A 21,417-nucleotide genomic window follows, 5' to 3' on the forward strand; every position below is an offset into this window, starting at 1 on the left:
GATACAGATGTGGCCTGCCTTCAAGAAACTTACAGTCCAGTAGAGGGGGTGGAGGAAGATGTTCAGGAAGTGATTGTTAAAAAACCAGAGAGCACACATGATTAGGGCACACCAAAAATGGGTAGAGGGAAATGGGCAAGTAAGGTCTACTTTGATGATGAGAGAGTAGATGGCATGGGCATGCCTGGAGAGAGGAATGAACACAGCAGGTGATTAGTGGAAGAATGATGGAGAGAAAGAAGAAAAGAACGAGACTTTAGGATGTTTGAATGATGATCAGGGCGAGGCAGAGTCAGGGATAATAGAAAAATAGAGATCAGAGTCAGGGGTTGAAGAAGAGAGACTAGGATCCAGGAAAGGAAAGAGGAAAAGCTATGAATAAGTCCTTACACAATACGTAAATCTGCTTAAACACTGAAGCCATCTCTCCTTAAAACTGGAGGTCAGAAGCATAGTAAATGCTCATAATCTGTGGCTATTATGTGCCAGACATTGGGCTTTAAGACACTATTCATTTCATCCTGAGTGTTAGGTATTTTCCCCACTATATAGAAGAAAAACCCAGGCTTTGAGGTGTTCAATAGGACCAAGTAGCTGGTAGCCCAAAGAGCAGACCTTCAGTCTCTGATGCCAAAGGTTTAAAATTACTGGCTACCTCCTATGGGCTTATCAGGTGGCTCAGTGATAAAGACTCTGCCTGTCAATGCAGGATACTTGAGTTTGATCCCTGGGTTAGGAAGATCCCCTGGAGGAGAAAATAGCAACCCAGTCCAGTATTCTTGCCTGGAGAGCCCCACGGACAGAGGAGCCTAGCGGGCTACAGTCCATAGACATGACTGAGAACACATGCATGCTAATTCTTAGGAGATCTTCAAGACCAACTTTTCTATTTTGGTTTAGATCTACACTGTTTAGGACATCCCTACTTCCTCCTTAATATTGAGGGAGTGCAATGACATTGGAAATAGCTTAACTTAGTTGACCAGATTACAGAGTTCTCTTTTTGAAGGTGATATAGATTTTGGCTGTCAGTATTTGTTGGGTCTTAGCTTTGCTTAATATAACCTGGTGGCTCAGCTGGTAAAGAGTCTGTCTGCAGTGCAGGAGACCAGGTTCAATCCCTGGGTTGGGAAGATGCCCTGGATGGAAGGAAATGGCTAAACCATTCCAGTACTCTTGCCTGGAGAATCCCATGGACGGAGGAGCCTGGGAGGCTGCTGTCCATGGGGCCTCGAAGAGTCGGACACGACTGAGTGACTTCACTCTCACTTTTCACTTTCCTGCATTGGAGAAGGAAACAGCAACCCACTCCAGTGTTCTTGCCTGGAGAATCCCAGGGACGGGGGAGCCTGGTGGGCTGCTGTCTATGGGGTCGCACAGAGTTGGACATGACTGAAGTGACTTAGCAGCAGCAGCAGCAGCTGTTCACACAGTTCTAGCTACCAGCCTTCTTGGGGAATCCCCAAGCTCTGTTCTCCTTGAAAATGGCTCTTTTGGGGCAAAGCAGCGAGCCTCATGATATGCCCTTGCCAACCAGAGCTGTTGTGATTGTAGGGGGAATCACTAGCCATCTGCCTATCTCTTATCTCACCCTGCACATCTGCCTTGGAATATTAACAAAGCCAGCCTGTGGAGAAACCATTGTGGGTATCTGCTTAAACGTCCTGTCCCCCAGTGCAGACTAGATAACAAATGGTTTTCAGCTGGAAAGGAGCTGGCTGCAATCTGACAAACCTTTACTCGAAGTCCTGTTCAAAGTATTACTATTATTGTTCTTGGAGCTGCCGTGGGTTTCCTCCCAGCATAGGCACCTTAGTTAAACCTGCAGGAGGCATCTGTTATCTGAGGGTGAGCCGGTTAATCACTTTAAGGAGTCCTGGATCTTAAGACAAAGGGCAAGACCAAGTTGAGCTTCTGCTAGAGACCTCCTTCTCTCTCTCTGTCCCCAAGTAAATATTTCATGGATTTATAGGGATATGTGGGAAGAAAATAAAGCCATTTATTTTGCAAATAGCAATGAGGCCTGACACTCAATCTGACAAAGGCAAAATCTCTCCTTAAAGACAAAACAAGCGAGCTGCTGCCTTTTCCTCTACCTGCAGAGGTCCAGATGCCTATGGGATCCCATATGGTAGTGCCAGTATTAAAGAATGCTGCCTTTTAAATATATTTTACTACAGTAGGAAACACTTAGGCTTTAGGCCTGATAATTTTGGATGAAGCCCTTCATTTACTCTGGAAATCTAAGACATCTGAACAGAACTGGTATTAGAATAAAGAACATTTCCCAGTGGCTGGAATGCAAGAGGGCAATACCATATTAACAAACCTTTTGTTGTTTGTGAGGTGCTGAGGTCTGGTATGGCAGAGCTGAACTCCCCTCTATTATAGTCATGCAAGCTGTGTCTTATCTTTGAAATGAGTATAACGCTATCGGGCACTTTAGCTTATTTCCAAAGATGTCCTGAGACAAAACAGAGAATATCTGTAAAGCTCCCCAAGTTTGCATGTAGAAAAACCTCATGTGCTAATAAATTATAATACCTTGAGTTTACATACTGCCTTTACCCTAGAGTTCAAACCGAACTCTCAATCATTATTTCAATTATTGTCTTCCTCTAACGTTTTCCTAAAAGAGTTTGAGGTTGTTAATGGAAGTTGTATGATTCACTGCATGCCTTTCCTCTCTCCATCCCCAAATCCCAGGAATCAAAGAGTTTAAACGGTAGGAAACCAAGGCAGGGAGGAAAAAAGCTGTGTGTGACACCTCTCAGCAAGAGTGTAGTGAAGCCAGTAGAGCTGACCCGGGTGTGTAACGCCCAAGCCACGGTCCTTTACGGGATTTATAATTTAAACGGGCCCCAAAGCACGAGATTGGCTGGGGAAATGCCCTGATCGCGGTTGGGCTGCTCGCATGGCGTTGCTCAGATACCTCCGGCCGGGCTCCGACGACGTCCCCAGCCTGCAAGCCCGTCGGGCAGCTGTCGAGCCGCGGGAGCCCGTTCGTGGGCAGGGCTGGCACGGCTCGGCGGCCGCTGCCCCGTCGCTGACCCTCGCGTGAAGCTGCGCGCACCGAGAGACGACATCTTCCCGGCCGGGCCTCCCGCGCCCGCCGCGGCCCGGGGCGGCGGGGTCGGCCCGGGGGCCGAGGACGGCTCGCGCACCCCTCCGTGGGGGGCGCCCCGACTCGCCGGGGGCGGGGTCACGTCCCACCCGGGCCGCCGGGGGCACGGGCGCTGCGGAAACCTGAGCGTGGCCGAGGAGCGGGGGCTTCCAGGGCCACCTCCCCAGGCGCCTCGGGCCCGCGGTGGGCGCGCCGGCCGCCAACGCCCCCGGGCCGTCGCGGCGACCACTCCCGAGCCTGGTACCTGTGGACGCCCTTGTCAAGCGCCCGGAGCTCCCCCCAGGGGAGCCGAGCCCAGGACAGACATGCTACTCCCGTTTCCTGCCCCTTCGGAGCGGCGAGGAGTGGGTGAGGCGGGGCCGGGCTGCTGCACCAAGCAGCCCCACGAGCCGAGGGCGGACGGGCCCCGCGGCGGGGGCGCCAAGGGCCTGCCCGGGGATGGAGGGCAGGCCGGCCTCGGCCCAGCGGCGGGCGCGCGTGGGGAGGGCAGCCGGCGGGAAGGAGCCCCTTCCCTGCGCCCCCTCGCCCCGGGCAGTCTGGCCGACCCGGCCCAGAGGCCTGACCCCGGGAGACCCCCCGCTTTGAGGCGGGCAACGGCTGCCCTCGCCCAGGCCGCCCGGCCCTCAGGTTGTATGACTGTGACGGGCTGACTGGGGCAAAGGGCGGTTGACGGGGACGGGGGCGCTTCTCCCCACTGTTTGGGGGGGTGTTGTGCTTTCTGGGGGGTCGGGGGTCACCACCCTCCCAGGCGAGGTGGGGGAGGGCCGCCAGCGCAGCTGGCCGGCGAGGGGCGGGGTCACAGAGGCGAGGTGTGTATTCGAGCGAGGGCGTGTGGGGGGCAGGGCGCGCGCGGAGGAGGATCCGTGGCCTGCGCGCAGGCGCGAGCAGCGGGCCGAGCTGGAGCCCTGGAAGAAGGCCGACGGGGAGCGGGGGCGGTGGGCCGGCGGGAGGGCGGGCAGGCTGACGCGAGGCGGGGCGGGGAGCCGCGTCGGCGTCGCGGGGCGCGGGCGATTCGAGGCCGACGCATCCGCGCGTGCGCGCGCCGGCAAAGTATCCGCGTTAGAGGGGAGTGACGCGTGCGCGTTCACGTGCACCCCGGAGAGCGGTAAGGAGCGAAGAGAGGCTTGAAGCGGGGTGGGAGCTGAAGAGGCGAGCCGAAGGAGGGGTGGGGAGGCGGCGCCTGCGCAGTGCGCCGCGGAGGAGCTGTGTGTATGTGAGAGTCTGACGGGTTCAAAATGGCGGCGGCTGCTTCAGCGGCTCCTCCTGTGTGAGGGAAACAACACCCCTCCCCGGCGGCGGCGGCGGCGGCGGCGGCTGCGGCTCGCAGAACACCTTCCCAGCGGCTGGGCCTGTCGCCGCTCTGTCTATCCTGGGCAGGGGGCGCTCCGGGAGGAGGGGCAACGCCAAGGGGGCCCATCCCCCGGAATCCTTCCTCTGCGACTGGGGAGTAGCCGGGGGCTCGTCCCGCAGCGCGGAGCTCGGGCTGAGGGGGAGACGCGAGGGGACCCGGGGCCCCCAGCCCGGCGCGCCGCGCCGCTCCCGCCCTCTCCGCCCCCCGGGGCCGGGGCCCGCGTTCCGGGGGGCCGGGGCGGCGCGGGCAGCCTCGGGTGGGCCGGTCTCAGCTGATCGGCCGTCGCTCCCGGGCTCCGGAGGCGGCCGAGCGGCTGCTCGCCGAGGGCACGGCGAAGAGGGCGCTCCCCGCGGTCGGGGCTGGTCCGGGGCTTGCGCTCGGGCTGCTGACCGCTCGCCCGGGGGAGGCGGGGGCGCCCCGGGCTCGGCGCCGAGGGGTCGCGCTCCCCTCTCCTGACGCCTCCGACTCCCGGTCTCCAAAGCCAGAAGAGGAGGTTTGATTCAGCAACTGTTTCCTCTCTTTTCCGGGTCGCTCTGACCCTCTGGATACTGGATTGATCCACGGAAAAAAAACCGAAGACGACGTTTGGGATTTAATTTTTCAGTTTTTGGAATCTTTCACTTCTCACTTGGACAAGAACTCACGAGCAAAATCCCCGGTGAGATTTCCCCCTCCTATCGTTTACCCCCCTCCCCCTTTGGAAGTTTTGGTTCGTTGTGTTATCTAAAGACTTAATGTAAAGTTTCTATTTCTTTTTCTGATGGGTGAACGAACCATTGAAACGCCTTTCCCGGGGGGAACCCGGCGAGATTTGCCGTTGTTTTCTTCTCTGGCCCTGACTGGTCCCAAGCCCGGGTTGTCCTCGCCCAGGGGGTGCAAACACGGTTTGCCTCCCGACTTGGGGTGAGGGCTTTCTCCAGGAGGGCTCTGCCACGAACTGCTGTTGCAAACTGTGTCATCGGGTCCTCGGGTCTCGTAGCAGTTTTGAAAGGATGCTCTTAACGTGGCCGTAATGTAGTTACAAAAAAGAAAAAAATCTGCATTCTCTGTGGAAGCCATTATCCCTGAGAATTATTTAGGAAAAAGAAAAACCTTAGTATTAGGGATCGACCGTCGCGCAAACCGGTCTTTAATGTTTGGAAAAGATGAATTTGATTTATATGTCTAAGTAAAATCGCTTATTTTATTACTTTAAACAGAAAGATCTGATTAATTTTTGTTTCTGATTTGCAACTCTCTTGAATTTGTTTCAGAGTTGTACGCATCTTGTGTTGGGGTGGTTTGGAAATGAAAAGATCCGGGGAGTTTAGGAAGGACGGCGACGATTGTATACGGATTTTACTAGAGGTGTATAGGAAATTGTTTTGGAGTCTTTATTTCAATCCTCATTTCTTGTTCTCTTTATGTAGTTAGCCTGTCCTTTTATTTAGTTTCTAATTGCGGGTGGAAGAGAACTATTTTGGTTAGGATCTGGATTAGTTCAGTGTCTGCTTTACCTGGTCAGTTCTAGGAGAGAAAAGTTCTAACCTCGCCTCCCCCCACCCCCCCCCCCCCACCACCGCTGCCGCTTTTTTTTTTTTTTTTTTTTTGCTAATGTTGCTGTGAAGGGGAGCCTTGCCTATTGTAATCCTGTGGGGAGAAAACAAGTGGTGTAGCCCGACTGTAAGGAACTGAAACCATCTTCTTTTGCCTATAGGCCTCAGACAGTTGTAATGTGATTGTTGATCTTGGTTTGGAACCACTTGCCCCAAAGCTGAGAGTTTCCATACTGATGAAGAGGAACCCGGTTTCTTAGGAAAACTTTAACTTACACATATCCTAAATACTTCATTCCAAGGAAAAAAAGCTTGAGTTCGAGGATGAGTTCTCATCTCTGCTCCTATCATTATTCTTTAGTGTTGCAATCTGGTTCCTAAGGAGGAAGAGGAAGGCAGCCCTGGAGTGGTTTCTTTCTATAATTTCAACAGAAGAGTGAGAGATGGAACCCGAAGAAGAAAGGATTCGTTACAGCCAGAGATTGGTCAGTATTTACTTGCCTTTTTTTTTCCTTCAATTTTGAAGCAGAATAACTATTTTGTTTCCATTTGTGAACATACTGTGATTAAAACTTTTCAGATGGCTTTTCTCTGCCCCAGAGGAGGAGGGAAGATAATATCTCATGTGGGTTTTAGGCCAAGTAGTTAGAGCCGCAATAGTCATCCTATTTGGAATTGAATGTATAGATAGCCTTTAACTACTGCCAAAATGATTGTAAATCAGACGATTTTGTGAATTACAGCGTGACAAGGATTCCTAATTTCAAAATACTGAAATTGTAATAAATCGAATTGAGTTAGATTAGAATGTAAATTTTAGGAGCAAAGCTATTTGAGGAAGGCTAGTTCTATATAATTGTTTTTTTAGATTATGGTGTACCAAGATCTGTGGCTTTGAGCTGGGGAGTAGAAGTAAGGTTTTGTTTTGTTTTTAAACACAAATCAACATTGATAGTGTTGAAGGGTATTGATTGAGAGAAGGTAGAATACCAGATGCTGATAAAGTTCTGTATTTTGGGAGGGATGTATGTGATCTCTCTTATGGAAATGAATTTCTACTTAGTAATGATTTGGAGGGAATTAGCTTGTGTCTCTGCATGTGGATACTTTGTCCTTTAGGCCCTGTTTTCCTCTCAGGGTTTCCCTGCTGGAGTTAAAGAATTTGATTTTTGTTTTTCTTCGTCAAAGAGAGCTTTATTAATACTCACCATATATTCATTTCAGAAATTTGAATTTATGTTTGTAGAGTGGGGAATGAGGAAAGCCACAGAACTGTCTGTATTATGTAAATTTGGTGAACTGAAAGATTTAGAAGATTAACTAAAGGAATTTATGCTGGTTTTACTTGGCTCTGGATTTTAGACTGAATTTGGAGGAAAAAAGAATGATTCTCTTTCTCTGTTGATCTCCAGACTCTGAGAATAAGCTGTTCTTCCCACACCCCCACCCCTTTAATGTGACTGTTGAAAAGGTGTGGTGTATGTTGGCAAGTATTAATATGTCCAGTAGGCAATAATGTTCTGATAAACCTTATTTCAGAGGTTTGCTTCTTGTCTCCCAGTCTGTGTTGATATTACAATTCTTTATCTCCAAGTTTTATAAATAAAGTATATCATTAGTGGAATTTTGTACATTTGGGATTTATTTTTTGTTTTGACATTTCTTGAGTTCAATTTTTATTTGGGAAAAGAAAGAAGATGCTGCAGAACTCTTTCCCAGTTAGTTACTGCTATTTGGAATTTGTTTTTATCATATCAGCTGGTAGGATTGCTGAGCTGTTTTGTAAATAAGATATCTTGGGATCTAGTCTTTCAAAACAAGTTTTCACATTTTTTAACAAGGTAGAAAGGTAGTGGTAAGTGTGACTTTTGTCCTGGTAAGTTTTTTTTTTTTAATTGTAAAATGATTGCTACCTGTTGCACATATTAACCTTTCTTTATCTAGCATATTTTTACTTCTGGTTTGTGATTTTGTAAAAGTGTTGTGTAAGAGGATAAAGCAGAAATTTTGGGAGAATCTTACAATTTTGGGTAATAATCTTGGAGTTTAGAGTGACTGATGTTTGTTTTCCTTTTTAAAATTGCATGACAAAATTATATCTGAAGTGTAAATCCCTTCCATAACATACCTTTTGATCTGATATTGGTGGCTTATTTGAATGGCAGTGTGCCTACTGAGCTCTTAATGGCTCTGTGTCCAACACTTAACATTACAGAATTCTGTGTTAAGTTAGTTATTTGAGGAATTTTAAGACTAACATGACATAAAGGCTAATTTTTGCAGTAGTTATAACACTGTGTCTCTTTAAAGTAGGTCAGAGTATAGAATTTAGTTTTGCTTTGCAGTTTCTGGCCATGGAACACAAAGTTTGAAAGAGAATAAATGACAGGTATACTAACTTGGCTTTGTGATTAAAGTTTGGTTTCATGCTATATGTTTGTCAAATTGAATTGAATCACCTAGTATATGATGATAGTGTTACTGGCTTTTACTTCCATATTGTTTTAGAGGACAGAATCTAAATGGTAGTCCCTCTGTGACATGTCTTCAAAATAGCTTCTCGGGAGAGAAAATGTAGTACCAGTATGAACAGTCTGAGTCCAGACTCATGTTGGAACAAGACTTCTTTATATTGAGAACCTTTCATGCATCCTAAAAAAAAATTGTATCCTTACTAATAAGAACATGTATTATTCATGATTGAATAGATCCTCTTTAATGCTTTTAACTGACTTGGATTTGGTGAGATAAATTATGATGTTTATATCATCTTTGTGACAAATCATCTTTTAAAAAATCAGAAATAGTTTTTAAAAATTGGCTTTTCTTTTGTCAAACTAGTATTTGTGGAGGAGAATTACACCTTTGAAGATGGTATGTATGTTTTTAATGAAAATATTTTGTTTTTAATGAAAATATTAGTTTTGTGTATAGATTTCTAGAAGAAAGCCAGATAGCTCTTCATGGCAAGTTGACATCCCTAAGGAGGTATTAAAGTGAGAGGAATAGAACCTTCAGTTTTGGTGATGGGTGGTCATTTGGTTGTCCTGAGGTAAAGATGATTTTTTTCTGTATTTCTAGTAAATTTGGATGGGGGACCTTATTGAGAAACATTGTCAGGTACTAATTATGGAACTTTTGTTCCTTAATTTGGTTTCAGGAGCCAGAGTGTTGGAGAAGTTTTGAATGCTTGTCACAGCCATGTATATATAAGTATTCATTTACAGGGAATGTTCTATATAGTATTTTAGAGTTTCTTAGTCTAAAATATTAGTTATATCCTTAACTGTTGTAGTTGATGATCTTTTAGGTTTTTTAAGTCACACCAATTCTAAGTAGTTCTTGCTATTGCATAGAAAGTCAATGGCAAAATAATATGCATTAAAGTAAATGAATAAGGTGTAGTTACATTTGGTATGGAAAAAATTCACTAGCCCCTGCCAAAGGCAATTGTAGAAACAAATGAATGACTAAATTAGTGTAAAAAGAAAGCAAAGACAGTATACTTCAGACAGTATGCTTCAGGGTAAAAGAAGTTATGCTTTTTTCTCTTTTATATTTCTGAATACTTTTTTCTCTTGACTTAAGCTAGTATTGTTATCTGAAGGGAGAGATGCTGATTTACTTGAGAATTCATCTTGCTTGTCAATCATGATGATGAAATTAAGAGATTTTCTAAAGGATGTTATTACACTATTGGATGCTCAATCCTGTTAATGTGCGTTGTATATGATTCTCTCTGAAGTAGCTGAATCATTTATCTGTTGCAGGAAACTGAGGGCACCAAGCCTTTATGATATTCTCACCTTTGAGTTATCCTTAAAATTGTATCCCCAGATTCAGGAGCAATAAACAGATTAACCCTTCTACAAACAGTCCCACTTTAAGTGTACTCTCTCTAAGGTTTTTCTGGCCAGGAATACACCAGGCAACACAAAAACCTAATTTTAAGCCATTTTTTCCCCATAGCTTAACAATTAAAAAAATTATAGCATGGTCTAAATTGTTGAATTTGCTTATTTATAATTATTCCATTAGACTTAACTGTCAGTCGCTATTGGTGAAAGAGTATATTGTTGCAGTCTCCTTCCTAGTAATATAGGAAAATCTTATTGCCTATTTTTGGTATTCAAAATGCAGATAATGAGGGAGCTAATTCTTTATACTTAAGCATCAGTCTTCCACAGTGACCTGTATTTTGGGGACCCAGAATGAGGGATGTGTTTAAGCCCTGTTACTTGTTTTATTTTGCTGAGCATTCATCACTGTCATACTTAAGTTTGTTTGTGCATATATCTCCATTAGAGTATAAGCTCCTTGAAATTTGGGACTTTGTTTTTGTTTGTGATGTCTACTAGATGCTTTGAATAGTGCCTGACACATAGAAAGTGCTTAAGAAGTAGCCTCAAAAAGAGATAAGAAAGTACTCAGTCTGCAATATATAGAAAATGCTCAGTAAGTATTTGTTGATATTGTGGAAACCCCTCATAAATACTTTCTTTTGCTATGAATTTTCTTGACTGCTAGGAATAGATCAAGAATGGAGGAGAGTTTGGTGTACAGGGATGAACACACTCTTGGGGTATTGGGTTCTGTAGTATATACATAAGAACCAGAATGCCTAAGCTCTAACAAATGAAAACTTAAACGTTTAGCACACATGCCACATGAACACATTTATAGTATTTAGGCCACTGCAACAAATAAGAAAATATTAGTTAACTGTAAAAGCTCAGTGTGAATTTTAAGTTCTTCCTCAGTGTTCGCTTTGGCAGCACATATACTAAAATAAGTTCTTCCTCAAATCCTGTTAAATCTTCTATGTTAAGGTTTTTGCTGACTTTTAAGATAAACTTTTGGTTGTGAAGTTGAAAGTGATGGTGGTTGTGTTACTCTCAAGTCTTGGTTTTGACTGTTAAGTTGGGGAATGGATACATTTGGTATATACCATGCAGAGGGACATAACATTCTTATTTTATGTCTCTCTTTATTTTTCCTCTTGGGGAATGGACGTCCTTAGTCAGGTTTTATTAATTTGCTCTCTTGGTCTCACTTTTGGGATAATACTGTGTTTTTGCATTGTGCTTTCCTATCAACAGGGATTAAAATTCAGTAAACATTTATCATGTGTTAGGTACTAGGCCAGGTTCTTCCAAACACATTACCTTTAATCCTCAAAACAACCCTGTAAGATAGATGGAATAATTTTAAACCTTAATATTTTTGTTACGGAAATAGAGGCCTAGGGAGCTGCCTTGACTTGACCAGGATCACAAAGTTGGTAAGGGGTGGAGCCAGACCTTGAACCGAGTTTCTCCTTTCACTCCTTATCATCTCTCTTGCAGTGTTTTTCATACAGAAAACAAATAGGTACTCCTGTTGTAGGAAGTTGTAAACTGAGTACTGTATCTTTTTTTGAGGCTACTTTTGCAGTTTCTTTCCTAACTAATCACTGCTTAACATCCTAAATGAGATGGCTACAAATACTTGACAAGCCAACATTTGATCATGTTTTTTAAAAGTTAGTGTGTTCTTTCTTTTTTGGTCAGTTCTGAACTTATTGCACTTGGTCTATTAAAGTAGCAATATCTGTGCAGTTTGTATATGTGTCAAGCCTTTTATTTATGCATGTCACTCATATCATTGTTTTCTGTTTTAAATTTTAGGTTCTTGGGGGTTTTCTCTATCTGTGAGTACTTGGTAAAAACTTAAAGCATAAAGATAAAAGGCAGCAGATAGTGACCAAACCAGTGGTTTTGACAAATACAGTGGTGAAGGCCTCCTTCAGGTAGGTAGAGAGGAGGGAAGAGGGTGGCCTTGCAGAAGGTAAAGATAGCATAAGCTTTACTATGGAGTGGGGTGTCTGATAAACTGTTAGGTTAATAGGACTAAAGTAGAAGATTTGTTTTGGGAGGTAGTGTTGGTAATGTAGGGAACACATTTTAAACAGTTATGAAAGCTGGGTTTGGAAAATAAGAGAGCCACTACAAGTTATGGTTTGTTTTTAATTGAACACTAATTTGATCAGAGTGGTGTTTTAGGAGTAATATTTTTGTAGTTTTATGTCAAGAAGGTGTCTGAAAGAAGATTGAAACATATTACCTCTTGAGGTGATAGGTACCTGCACTCAAGTGCAGTGGTTTTCAAACTGTGGTCCCCTTACCAGCAAGGTAGGAGCTGCTTAGAAATGTGTGTTTTTGGACCCTGCCCCATTCTTGCTGAATCAGAAACTCTGAGGTTGGGGCCCAGTAACCTGTGTTTTTAACAAGCCAGGTGGTTTTGATGGGTGCAGAAGTTTCAGAACCACCACTCTGGGGTATGGATAGTAGAAATGGAAAGGAAGGATAGAAGCAAGACTTTTGGGCAGTGAAGGACCGACAGAACTTGCTGTCTGATGGATGGCAGTGTTTTTTGATGGAAAAGAGTGCTTGACTGGGGATCATGAGCCCAGAGTCCTCGTACCAGCTGCATTACCAACTCTAGTTTTAAACAAGAGAACCGACCTGTTATTGAGAGAGTTGTACTGCTAAGTGAATTCTGAGGATTCTGGAGGCAAAGAAATGAATTAAGGTGGATTCTGGGATTATCTCGATTATCAGGTAGATCAGTGGGAGGGTATTTAAAAGAGGGAGGTGAGAATATTGGTGGATATTTTAGACAGTTGGGACAGATTTATTTAAAACAGATTCTCAGCTGGGGGTAATTTTTGCCCTGTCAGGGGGGACATTTGGCAATATCTGGAGACATTTTTGATTGTCAAACTAGGGGTGTACTGCTGGTATTTTAGTGAGTAGAGACTAGGGATGCTGTTAAAACATTCCATTAAACATTTCCTACAACAGAGAATTATCCAGTAATAGTGGGAGTTTGAAAATTCAGATTTAAAGAGAGAAATTCAGTCGATGGGTTCTGGGTCTCCATCCTGATTGTCTGCTGTTGATCTTAGAGGTTTAAGTCCAACACGGAACATCTCGAAATCATCTCAGATTGCGTTTTTCAGGGCTTTGCCGAAATAAACATGAAATGGTTTTTTTGTTGTTGTTGAATTTTCACAGAAGTAACTTCATGGTCATGACAAGTCCTCAACCTAGTTGCAGATTTCTTTATTACTCCTTTTAACTTATTCCCTGGTGGCTCAGATGGTAGAGAATCCACCTTGCAATGTGGGAGACCTGGGTTAGGAAGATTCCCCTGGAGAAGGGAACAGCTACCCACTCCAGTATTCTTACCTGGAGAATTCCATGGACAGAGGAGCCTGGCAGGCTACATACAGTCCATGGGATGGCAAAGAGTTGGACATGACTGAGTGACTTTCACTTCACTTATTCTAAGATTGACTAATGTGGGTAACCAAAGTAAATACTCACTGTCTTAAGATCAATAATAAAGTTATAATGTTTTGATACTCTCTTTGAGGAATAGAAGAAAAAGATAAAAGGTGTGGTGTTGACACAAGCAAATATTGAAATATGGTTGATTACCCTGTGGCTGAATAACCCATGGCCCTTCCTGAGAAACAGCCTGATGAACTGGTGTGGCCCTCAGTGTGAATTTAAGGTAGACTTCCCTGGTGGCTCAGATGGTAAAGTATCTGTCTACAATGCGGGAGACCTGGGTTCGATCCTTGGGTCGGGAAGATTCCCTGGAGAAGGAAACGGCAACCCACTCCAGTATTCTTGCCTACAAAATCCCATAGATGGAGGAGCTTGGTGCAGGCTACTGTCCATGGGGTTGCAAAGAGTCGGGCACAACTGAGCAACTTCCCTTTCCTAACCTTAATTCATTTTCATATATCCCTGGATCACAGAAGTTACAAATGCTTTTGTGTCAAAACTCTTGTATCATCTAGCCAGCCTTCCTTTTTTTCGACAGTAACTTCGAGAGAATGTAGATTTGTAAATATAGTGCTTGTTTTGTAGTATGTTAATCATTTACAAAGTACATTTCTATTTTTTGTCTTTTGGTCATTTTATTGTTTTGATAATCACAATTCTGGGAGTTGCTAGAAAATGGGGATGGTGCTACCATGTTACACAATTCCAGAGGGTATCATTCACATTTCTTAAACTGTGTGAAAGATGCCATTGGAATTGCACAGTGTGCAAAAGAAAAAGAAACCCAAAGGAGCGCTTTTGGGGTGGATGAGATAAAGGAAAAGCCACCTTGTATATTTGAAACAGAGGGAGAAAGTCCTGTCTGATAGATGGTAGTTTACATTGAGTGTATATTGTGTGCTTGGTACTGGCATTTTACATATATTAACTGATTTAATTTCAGCAACCCCTTGAGGTAGGTTCTATGATTCCCATTTTCTGGTTTGGAAACTGAGGCATAGTGCAGTTAAGTAACTTACCAGAGGTTATAAAGCTTAGTAAGCCAAGCCAATGGCTCAGACAGTAAAGAATCTGCCTGCAGTGCAGGAGACCCAGGGTCAATCCCTGGGTCAGGAAGACCCTTGAGAAGGGAATGGCAGCCCACTCCAGTATTCTTGCCTAGAGAATCCTGTGAACAGAGGAACCTGGCAGGCTACAGCCCATGGGGTCGCAGAGTCGGAGACTACTGAGCGACTAAGCATGCATACAGCTAAGTAGGGAAGGAGCCAGGATTCATAGTAGGCAGTCTTAAGATATACTGCCTCTACTTCACCTTCGTTGGAATACAGCTTGTAAATTTTTTCTATTTAGGATGTTCTCCAAGTCATCTTTTCTCTTTCAGAAGGTACATTCACTTAAATGTTTACTGAATGCTTAATCTGTGTCAGGCACTTAACTTGGGCCTTGCTTTTTAGAACTTCCAAATAACTGTGGTTTCAGATAGTGCGGGCTACTTTGAAGAAATTAAGGAGGGGATGAAGTACTTGTAGTGTGGGAATCACTCCTTGAGCTTGGGTCATTGGTAAAGGCTCCCTGAGAAGATGGTGTTTTGTAACTGAGACCTGAGTGATGCGGAGCCAGTCTTGTGAAGTTCAAGGGCTTGAGTGACCAGATCTGGGTCAGCAGAGCTCTAGGCTTAGGGACCAGTTAATGCAAAGCCCTGAGGTAGGAATGAGAGAATGTTTCAAGCACTTAATGACATGTCAGACACCAGGCAGAGCTCTTGGGATACAGTGATGAGCCAGAGAGGCATGGTCCCTCTGTCACAAGATTACAGTGTTAGGGAAGTCAGATATTAAATACTTAATGCTAGTAATGTTAGTTATAGTTACACAAAGGACTATAAAGGTAAATATAGGGTGCAATGAAGGTGTATAATAGGGTGACGTAATCTAAGCTTCAGGAGTGCCAGCAGGCATTAGAGAACACCTTTTCTTGAGAAAGCCTTTAAAGCCGACACCTGAAGGGTGACCATGAGGTAATCTACACGGTCAAAGGCTTTGGCGTAGTCAATAAAGCAGAAATAGATGTCTTTCTGGAACTCTCTTGCTTTTTCGATGATCCAACAGATATTGGCAATTTGATCTTTGGTTCCTCTGCCTTTTCTAAATCCAGCTTGAGCATCTGGAAGTTCACGGTTCACGTACTGTTGAAGCCTGACTTGGAGAATTTTGAGCATTATTTTGCTAGTGTGTGAGATGAGTGCATTTGTGCAGTAGTTTGAGCATTCTTTGGCATTGCCTTTCTTTGGGATTGGAATAAAAACAGTTCAGGTAAGATAAAATGCTAGTATGCTCGAGAGACTGACAACAGAATTATAGATGTCTTCACAAACATTTAGGAAATAGTCAAAGGACTTTGGTTGGTTGGCTCTATGAAGGGCAAGGTTGATGGATATATACCGGCATGTACTCCCAGGTTTTTCTCCTGTGAGTGATTTGTGCTGGGGTCCTCCTGCTGAGATGCGAGGCACTCTGGAGGAAGAGCAGGTTTGGAGACTGCAGGGAGGGGCTTCCATTCAGTGTTGAGTAAGTTTGGCGAGGTTGGGGGTGAAGTATCTGTGAGACGTCATGGTAGACCTGTTGAGCAGGCTTTAGTTAGTGTTAGTCACTCGTGTCTGACTCTTTGTGACCCCATGGACTATATGTAGCCTGCCAACCTCTCCATCCATGGGATTTTCCAGGCAAGGATACTGGAGTTGGTAGCCATTTCTTTCTTCAGGGGATCTTCCCGACCCAGGGATTGAACCCAGGTCTCCTGCATTGCAGACAGATTCTTCACTGTCTGAGCCACAAAGGAAGGCCCATTCTGGGCTTTAGGAAGAGCTTATTAGCATACAACTGGGTTTCATCGGCACATGTGTGATAGTTCACACGTGGGCTTCCCTTGTGGCTCAGCTGATAAAAAGAATCCGCCTGCAATGTGGGAGACCTGGGTTTGATCCTTGGGTTGGGAAGATCCCTTGGAGAAGGGAAAGGCTACCCACTCCAGTATTCTGGCCTGGAGAATTTCATGGACTTGTATAGTCCATGGAGTCACAAAGAGTCAGACAGGACGGAGCAATTTTCACTTTCACTTCACTTCAGACAGGGAATGACTTGCAAAGAGGGAGAGAAAGAGGGAACAGAGCAATATGAGAAAAATCAAAAGTAGTGGTGTCTTGGAAGCCAAGGTGCTGTGGTGCCCTGTGATTATCAGGCACTGTTCTAAGCATTAGTGTATTTTTACTCATTTAATGCTTGTAAATGAAAAGATGTTTACTTTTGAAATTAAAAGACACTTACTCCTTGGAAGTAAAGTTATAACCAACCTAGATAGCATATTAAAAAGCAGAGACATTTCTTTGCCAACAAAGGTCCGTCTAGTCAAGACTATGGTTTTTCCAGTGGTCATGTATGGATGTGAGAGTTGGACTGTGAAGAAAGCTGAGCGCCGAAAAATTGATGCTTTTGAACTGTGGTGTTGGAGAAGACTTTTGAGAGTCCCTTGGACTGCGAGGAGATCCAACCAGTCCATCCTAAAGGAGATCAGTCCTGGGTGTTCATTGGAAGGACTAATGTTGAAGCTGAAATGTTGGCCACCTCATGTGAAGAGTTGACTCATTGGAAAAGACCCTGATATCAGCTGGGAGGGATTGGAGGCAGGAGGAGAAGGGGACAACAAAGGATGAGATGGTTGGATGGCATTACTGACTGGATGGACATGAGTAAGCTCCGGGAGTTGGTGATGGACAGGGAGGCCTGGCGTGCTGCGATTCATGGGGTCGCAAAGAGTCGGACACGACTGAGCGCCTGAACTGAACTGAATGCTTGTAAATGTATGAAGTGTAGGTGCTTTTATTATCTCTATTTTATAGATCAGGGAAATGACCCAAGAAGGGACTATATAATTTGCTCGAGACCACTGAGTAGCCACTGGAGAACTTGGTTTTTGAATCCGGGTTTGTCTGACTCCATTGTGTATTCTTCACACTGATAGTGTTTCAAAGAGGAGGGAATGGTAAGCTGAAGTGCTTGCTCCTGAGAGGTGGAGTATACAGAAGACTGAGATTTCTGTTGGATTTGGCAACATAGAGGTTACTGGAGACTTTTAAACAGAGGAGTTTTCATGGCATTTGAGGGCAAAAGACATTCTTCAAAATAGATGAGTGAAGTAGTGAATGAAGAGAAGTTTAGAGAAGTTTGGCTGTGAAGAGAGAAGGGGAGCAAGTCATTAGCTACAAGTGTAAGGTCCAGCGGATGTTCTCTTGAATGTTTGTTATGTTTTGTTTTAAGATGGAAGAGATCACTGCATTTTTTGTTAATGGCATTATCAACTGTTAGTCCTTTCTCTGTTACTCTCCGTATTTAATCAGTTGCTAAAGACTGCCTGGATTTCTGCTTCATTTTATTGCATTTTGCAAATATTGCAGTTTTTACAGATTGAAGATTTATAACAACTCTGCATTGTCAGATGATGGTTAGCATTGTTTTTAGCAATATTTTGAAATTAAAGTTATTTGGTTTTTTAGACAGTACTTTTGCACATGTAGTAGACATAACTTAATATAAACATAGTTTTTATATATGAATCTCTAAGGTATGCTTAGATGTCTATTGAAATGAGCAGAAATGTGTCGTGCATGTCCTTGAAAGTACATAAAACATATACAACATAATAACTGAACCCTAACAATTAAAAGACTTTAGCTTGGTCATCAGGAAGTCTGTATCAGTTATTTCAGCTTTATTTTATTCACCTGCAAGGTCTTTCTCATTTCAAATAGTTTAAAGCAGTTGTTTTCAAAGTGTGACCCAGATGACCATGTCATCTGGGAAATTATTAGAAATGCAGATTCCCAGGTCCTAAACCCAGACTTAACTGAATCAGAAACTGGAATGACCCAGACTTGTTTTGACAAGTCTTCCAAGTGATTCTGATGATGGTAAAGAGAAGTGCTAGAGTTATTTTAGCTGTCTTTTTTTCTCTTCATTCAAAAAGAAATTAGTTACCTTAATTTAAACTTTATAACTTAACATTATTTTTAAAACTTTTCTTCATATATATTTCCTACCAGTTGAATTTGAGGATGTTTTTCTAAACTAGTAGTAGCTAAATAGTGAGGTTTTTGAATCAGAGGCAGTAGATTGAGAAGTATTTGAAGACTGTTGCTTGCACAAAGCAAAGAATGAGTATGTGTGTGTGGTTATATCTGTGTATATGCATCTAGCATACATACATGCTTTTTTATCAGTGGAAGAGTCTCCTTAAAAGAGTGGTTAAGAGAAGGGAAAGATACAGTACAGGCATTTCTTAGGCAGACTCTAATGAGTGGTATGGCAGAATAAGAAGTATCAAAAAATAAAGGTTGCTTTTTTTGCAGTAGTAGATACACATACAGTCAGCCCACTGTGTTCCTGCAGCCTGCATCCATGGATGCAACCAACCGTGGATTGAAAATATCCAGGGGGGAAATTGAAAGTTTTAAAAAGCAAAACTTGAATTTGCTATGCTGGCACCTACTTACATAGCATTTACATCATATTTATAATCATTTGTATAGTGTTGTAATAGGTAATCTAGAGATGGTTCAAAGTATATGGGAGGATGTGCATAGATTATATGCAAATACTACACAATTTTATAAGGAGCTTGAGTGAGTATCTGTGGAATTTGGTTTCCAGTGGCAGGGGTGGAGGTTAAGCAGAGTTCCTAAAACAAATCCCGTGTGGATGCGGAGGAGGGACTGTATTTACTTCCTGTAACAAGGAGCTCTCTTAGTAATAGATGCGTGCCTCTGTGTTACCTTCAACGAGTTGTTGTGGACTGAAAGGTACTGATTATTGTTGATACTCATTTACTTCCTATAGAGGGAGTCGCACACTTTACTATTGGAAACCATAGTAATAGCATATGTCAGATGCATATTTTGTGCTTGGCACTATGCTAAGTGCTTTTCCATGTGGTCCACTTCCACCATTGTCGTTTTGGCTTACTGCCTTGAGTTTAAGTTTACTCTCTGTTAAATTAAATAATAGAGTTCCTAAAAAGAACTCCTTTTAATATACATGGTTGAACACTTCCAGGATTTAGTAAACAATATCATGTTTGTTCCATTTATCTTTTGTGCTTTTTGTGTGTGTCAATATTTTTATAGATTATACTCCATTTAAGTTTATCACAAAACAATGGCTGTATTTCCCTGTGCTGTATAATATATCTTTTTTGCTTATTTATTTTATACATAGTAACTTTACCTTTAGTTATTACCCGTCTCATACTCTGTATTACAAATTGAAGAAGCCTGTTTTCTTTCATCTTTCCTTACATGGAAGCTGCTTTTTTTTTCTTTCTTTACTTTTTGTAATTGCCTTTCTCTAAATCTTTTCTACCTATTTAACTGCTTCTTAAAGTGTGGTTACCAAAACTATAAGAATTGTCGTAGGTTCAGAAGTTTTATTCTTTTTGGTCTTTTGCTCATTTATTTATTCAACAAACATTGTTGGGTGTACTGCTGATGTTTAATGCATGTGTTGGGGATACAGAAATGAGTATCTGTACCCTGTCCTTGTAGTCAGGAGGACAAAGAATTGGGCTCTGCTGTGATAAATGAAATTTAGGATGTATAAAGTAAAGAAACAAGAGAAAGGAGGGTATGACTGAGGAAAGAAAGTCTTAAAAGTGGAGGTAAACTAACTGGATATTGGGACATTAAGGTTTTTCAAGAGGCCAGAGGATGAGGAAGGAAATTCCAAGCAGAGGAACCAGCATGTTGAGAGACAAAGAAATATGAAACAGCACTACAGCATTACCAGTAGTTCAGTGTTAGCTAGTAGATACAAACTGGAGAGGATCTGAGATCAGAAGAGTCTGAATTCTGTTAAGTTGTTTGTACTTTATGCAATAGGCCGTGAGGAGACATGACAGAAACTAGAAACATGGGAATACTTGATGGTATCTGCTTTAGAAAGACTGCCCTGGGAGGGTGTTGTGGATAGACTAGTGAGGGAAGAATTGCCGATAAGAATTTACTATAATAGCTTAGAAAGAAGTGATAACGAAGTCTTTGTACCAAGAATGGACATGGAGAAGTGACTGAGTCGAGATAGTTTAGGACAGAGTTGGTGGGACTTGATGATTAGATGCCCTTGAAGAGGAAGATGACTCCTGAGTTCTTGGCTTGCCCTTGTTCCCAGTTGTTGGTTGGTGTCACTCATTGAGAGAGAATACCGTGGTTTTTGCAAAGGTGAGAATGTAATTTTGGTATTTTGTATTAGTCCTTGGGCTTCCCTGGGGGCTCAGATGGTACAGAATCAGCTGGCAGTGCAGGAGACCTGGGTTTGATCCCTGGGTCGGGAAGATCCCCTGGAGAAGGGAATGGCCACCCACTCCAGTATTCTTGCCTGGAGTATTCCATGGACAGAGGAGCCTGGTGGACTACAGCCCATGGTGTTGCAAAGAGTCAGATGTGCCTGAGTGACTAATCAGTTAGTCTTTCTCTCTACAGTAGCATATTTAAATAATCAATTATTTATTGGGTCTCTTCTGTAAAGAACCCCATCAGAGATTCTGGGCTAATGTCATGAGGTATCAACATGTATTGGGATGACTTTTTATTAGGTGAAACTAGTCCAAAACCATTGTATTTTAATTACTATGTAGATTACTTAATTTTCCTGTAGGCATTCCGCTTTTAACTTGCCTAAATCAAAGGCTAATAGTATTATGCTCATTCACATGGCTTAAGCCCTTTTCTCAGTTTATCCCACTCTGTTTGAAATATTTCTCTGTATTGTCTTCTGTGTCATTTATGAAGGTATTAGGAACTGTCCCAAACATTTTATTGTGGAAAACATATGGAAACATCCAACTTCTTCTTTCTTATTTAATTTTTTAAACCAGTTCTCCATATATGATACAAAATTATTCCAAATTCTGTTGTAAAAATTCTGTAGAGAAACTTTGTTAAAAATTTTTGTAATTCTAGCTAAATTATATTTCTCTAGTTTCTCACTTCATGGAACCCGTGTGGCCATTCTAACAGGACATTTGGGA

The 21,417-nt window shown here is 43.1% G+C and overlaps 1 protein-coding gene across 3 annotated transcripts in view; it reads left to right on the forward strand.

The window, feature by feature from the left end:
* Positions 1 to 4,124: 4,124 nt before the first annotated feature.
* KDM2A (lysine demethylase 2A) overlaps positions 4,125 to 21,417 on the forward strand; it is an 89,677-nt gene continuing 72,384 nt past the window's right edge. Inside the window, exons 1-3 of one of the 3 annotated variants that reach the window (XM_020887766.2) lie at positions 4,125 to 5,133; positions 6,372 to 6,495; positions 11,677 to 11,798. Coding sequence is in view for 2 of the 3 variants with exons in the window: in XM_020887764.2 (XP_020743423.1) it covers positions 6,454 to 6,495 (42 nt within the window). In the remaining variant the exon portion in view is untranslated. Of the gene's footprint in view, positions 5,134 to 6,371; positions 6,496 to 11,676; positions 11,799 to 13,046; positions 13,568 to 21,417 lie in introns of those variants that run through there. The other 2 variants (XM_020887764.2, XM_070457711.1) reach the window with 2 other exon arrangements.

This window comes from Odocoileus virginianus, chromosome 28 (genome assembly GCF_023699985.2).
Source record: "Odocoileus virginianus isolate 20LAN1187 ecotype Illinois chromosome 28, Ovbor_1.2, whole genome shotgun sequence".
NCBI lineage: Eukaryota > Metazoa > Chordata > Mammalia > Artiodactyla > Cervidae > Odocoileus > Odocoileus virginianus.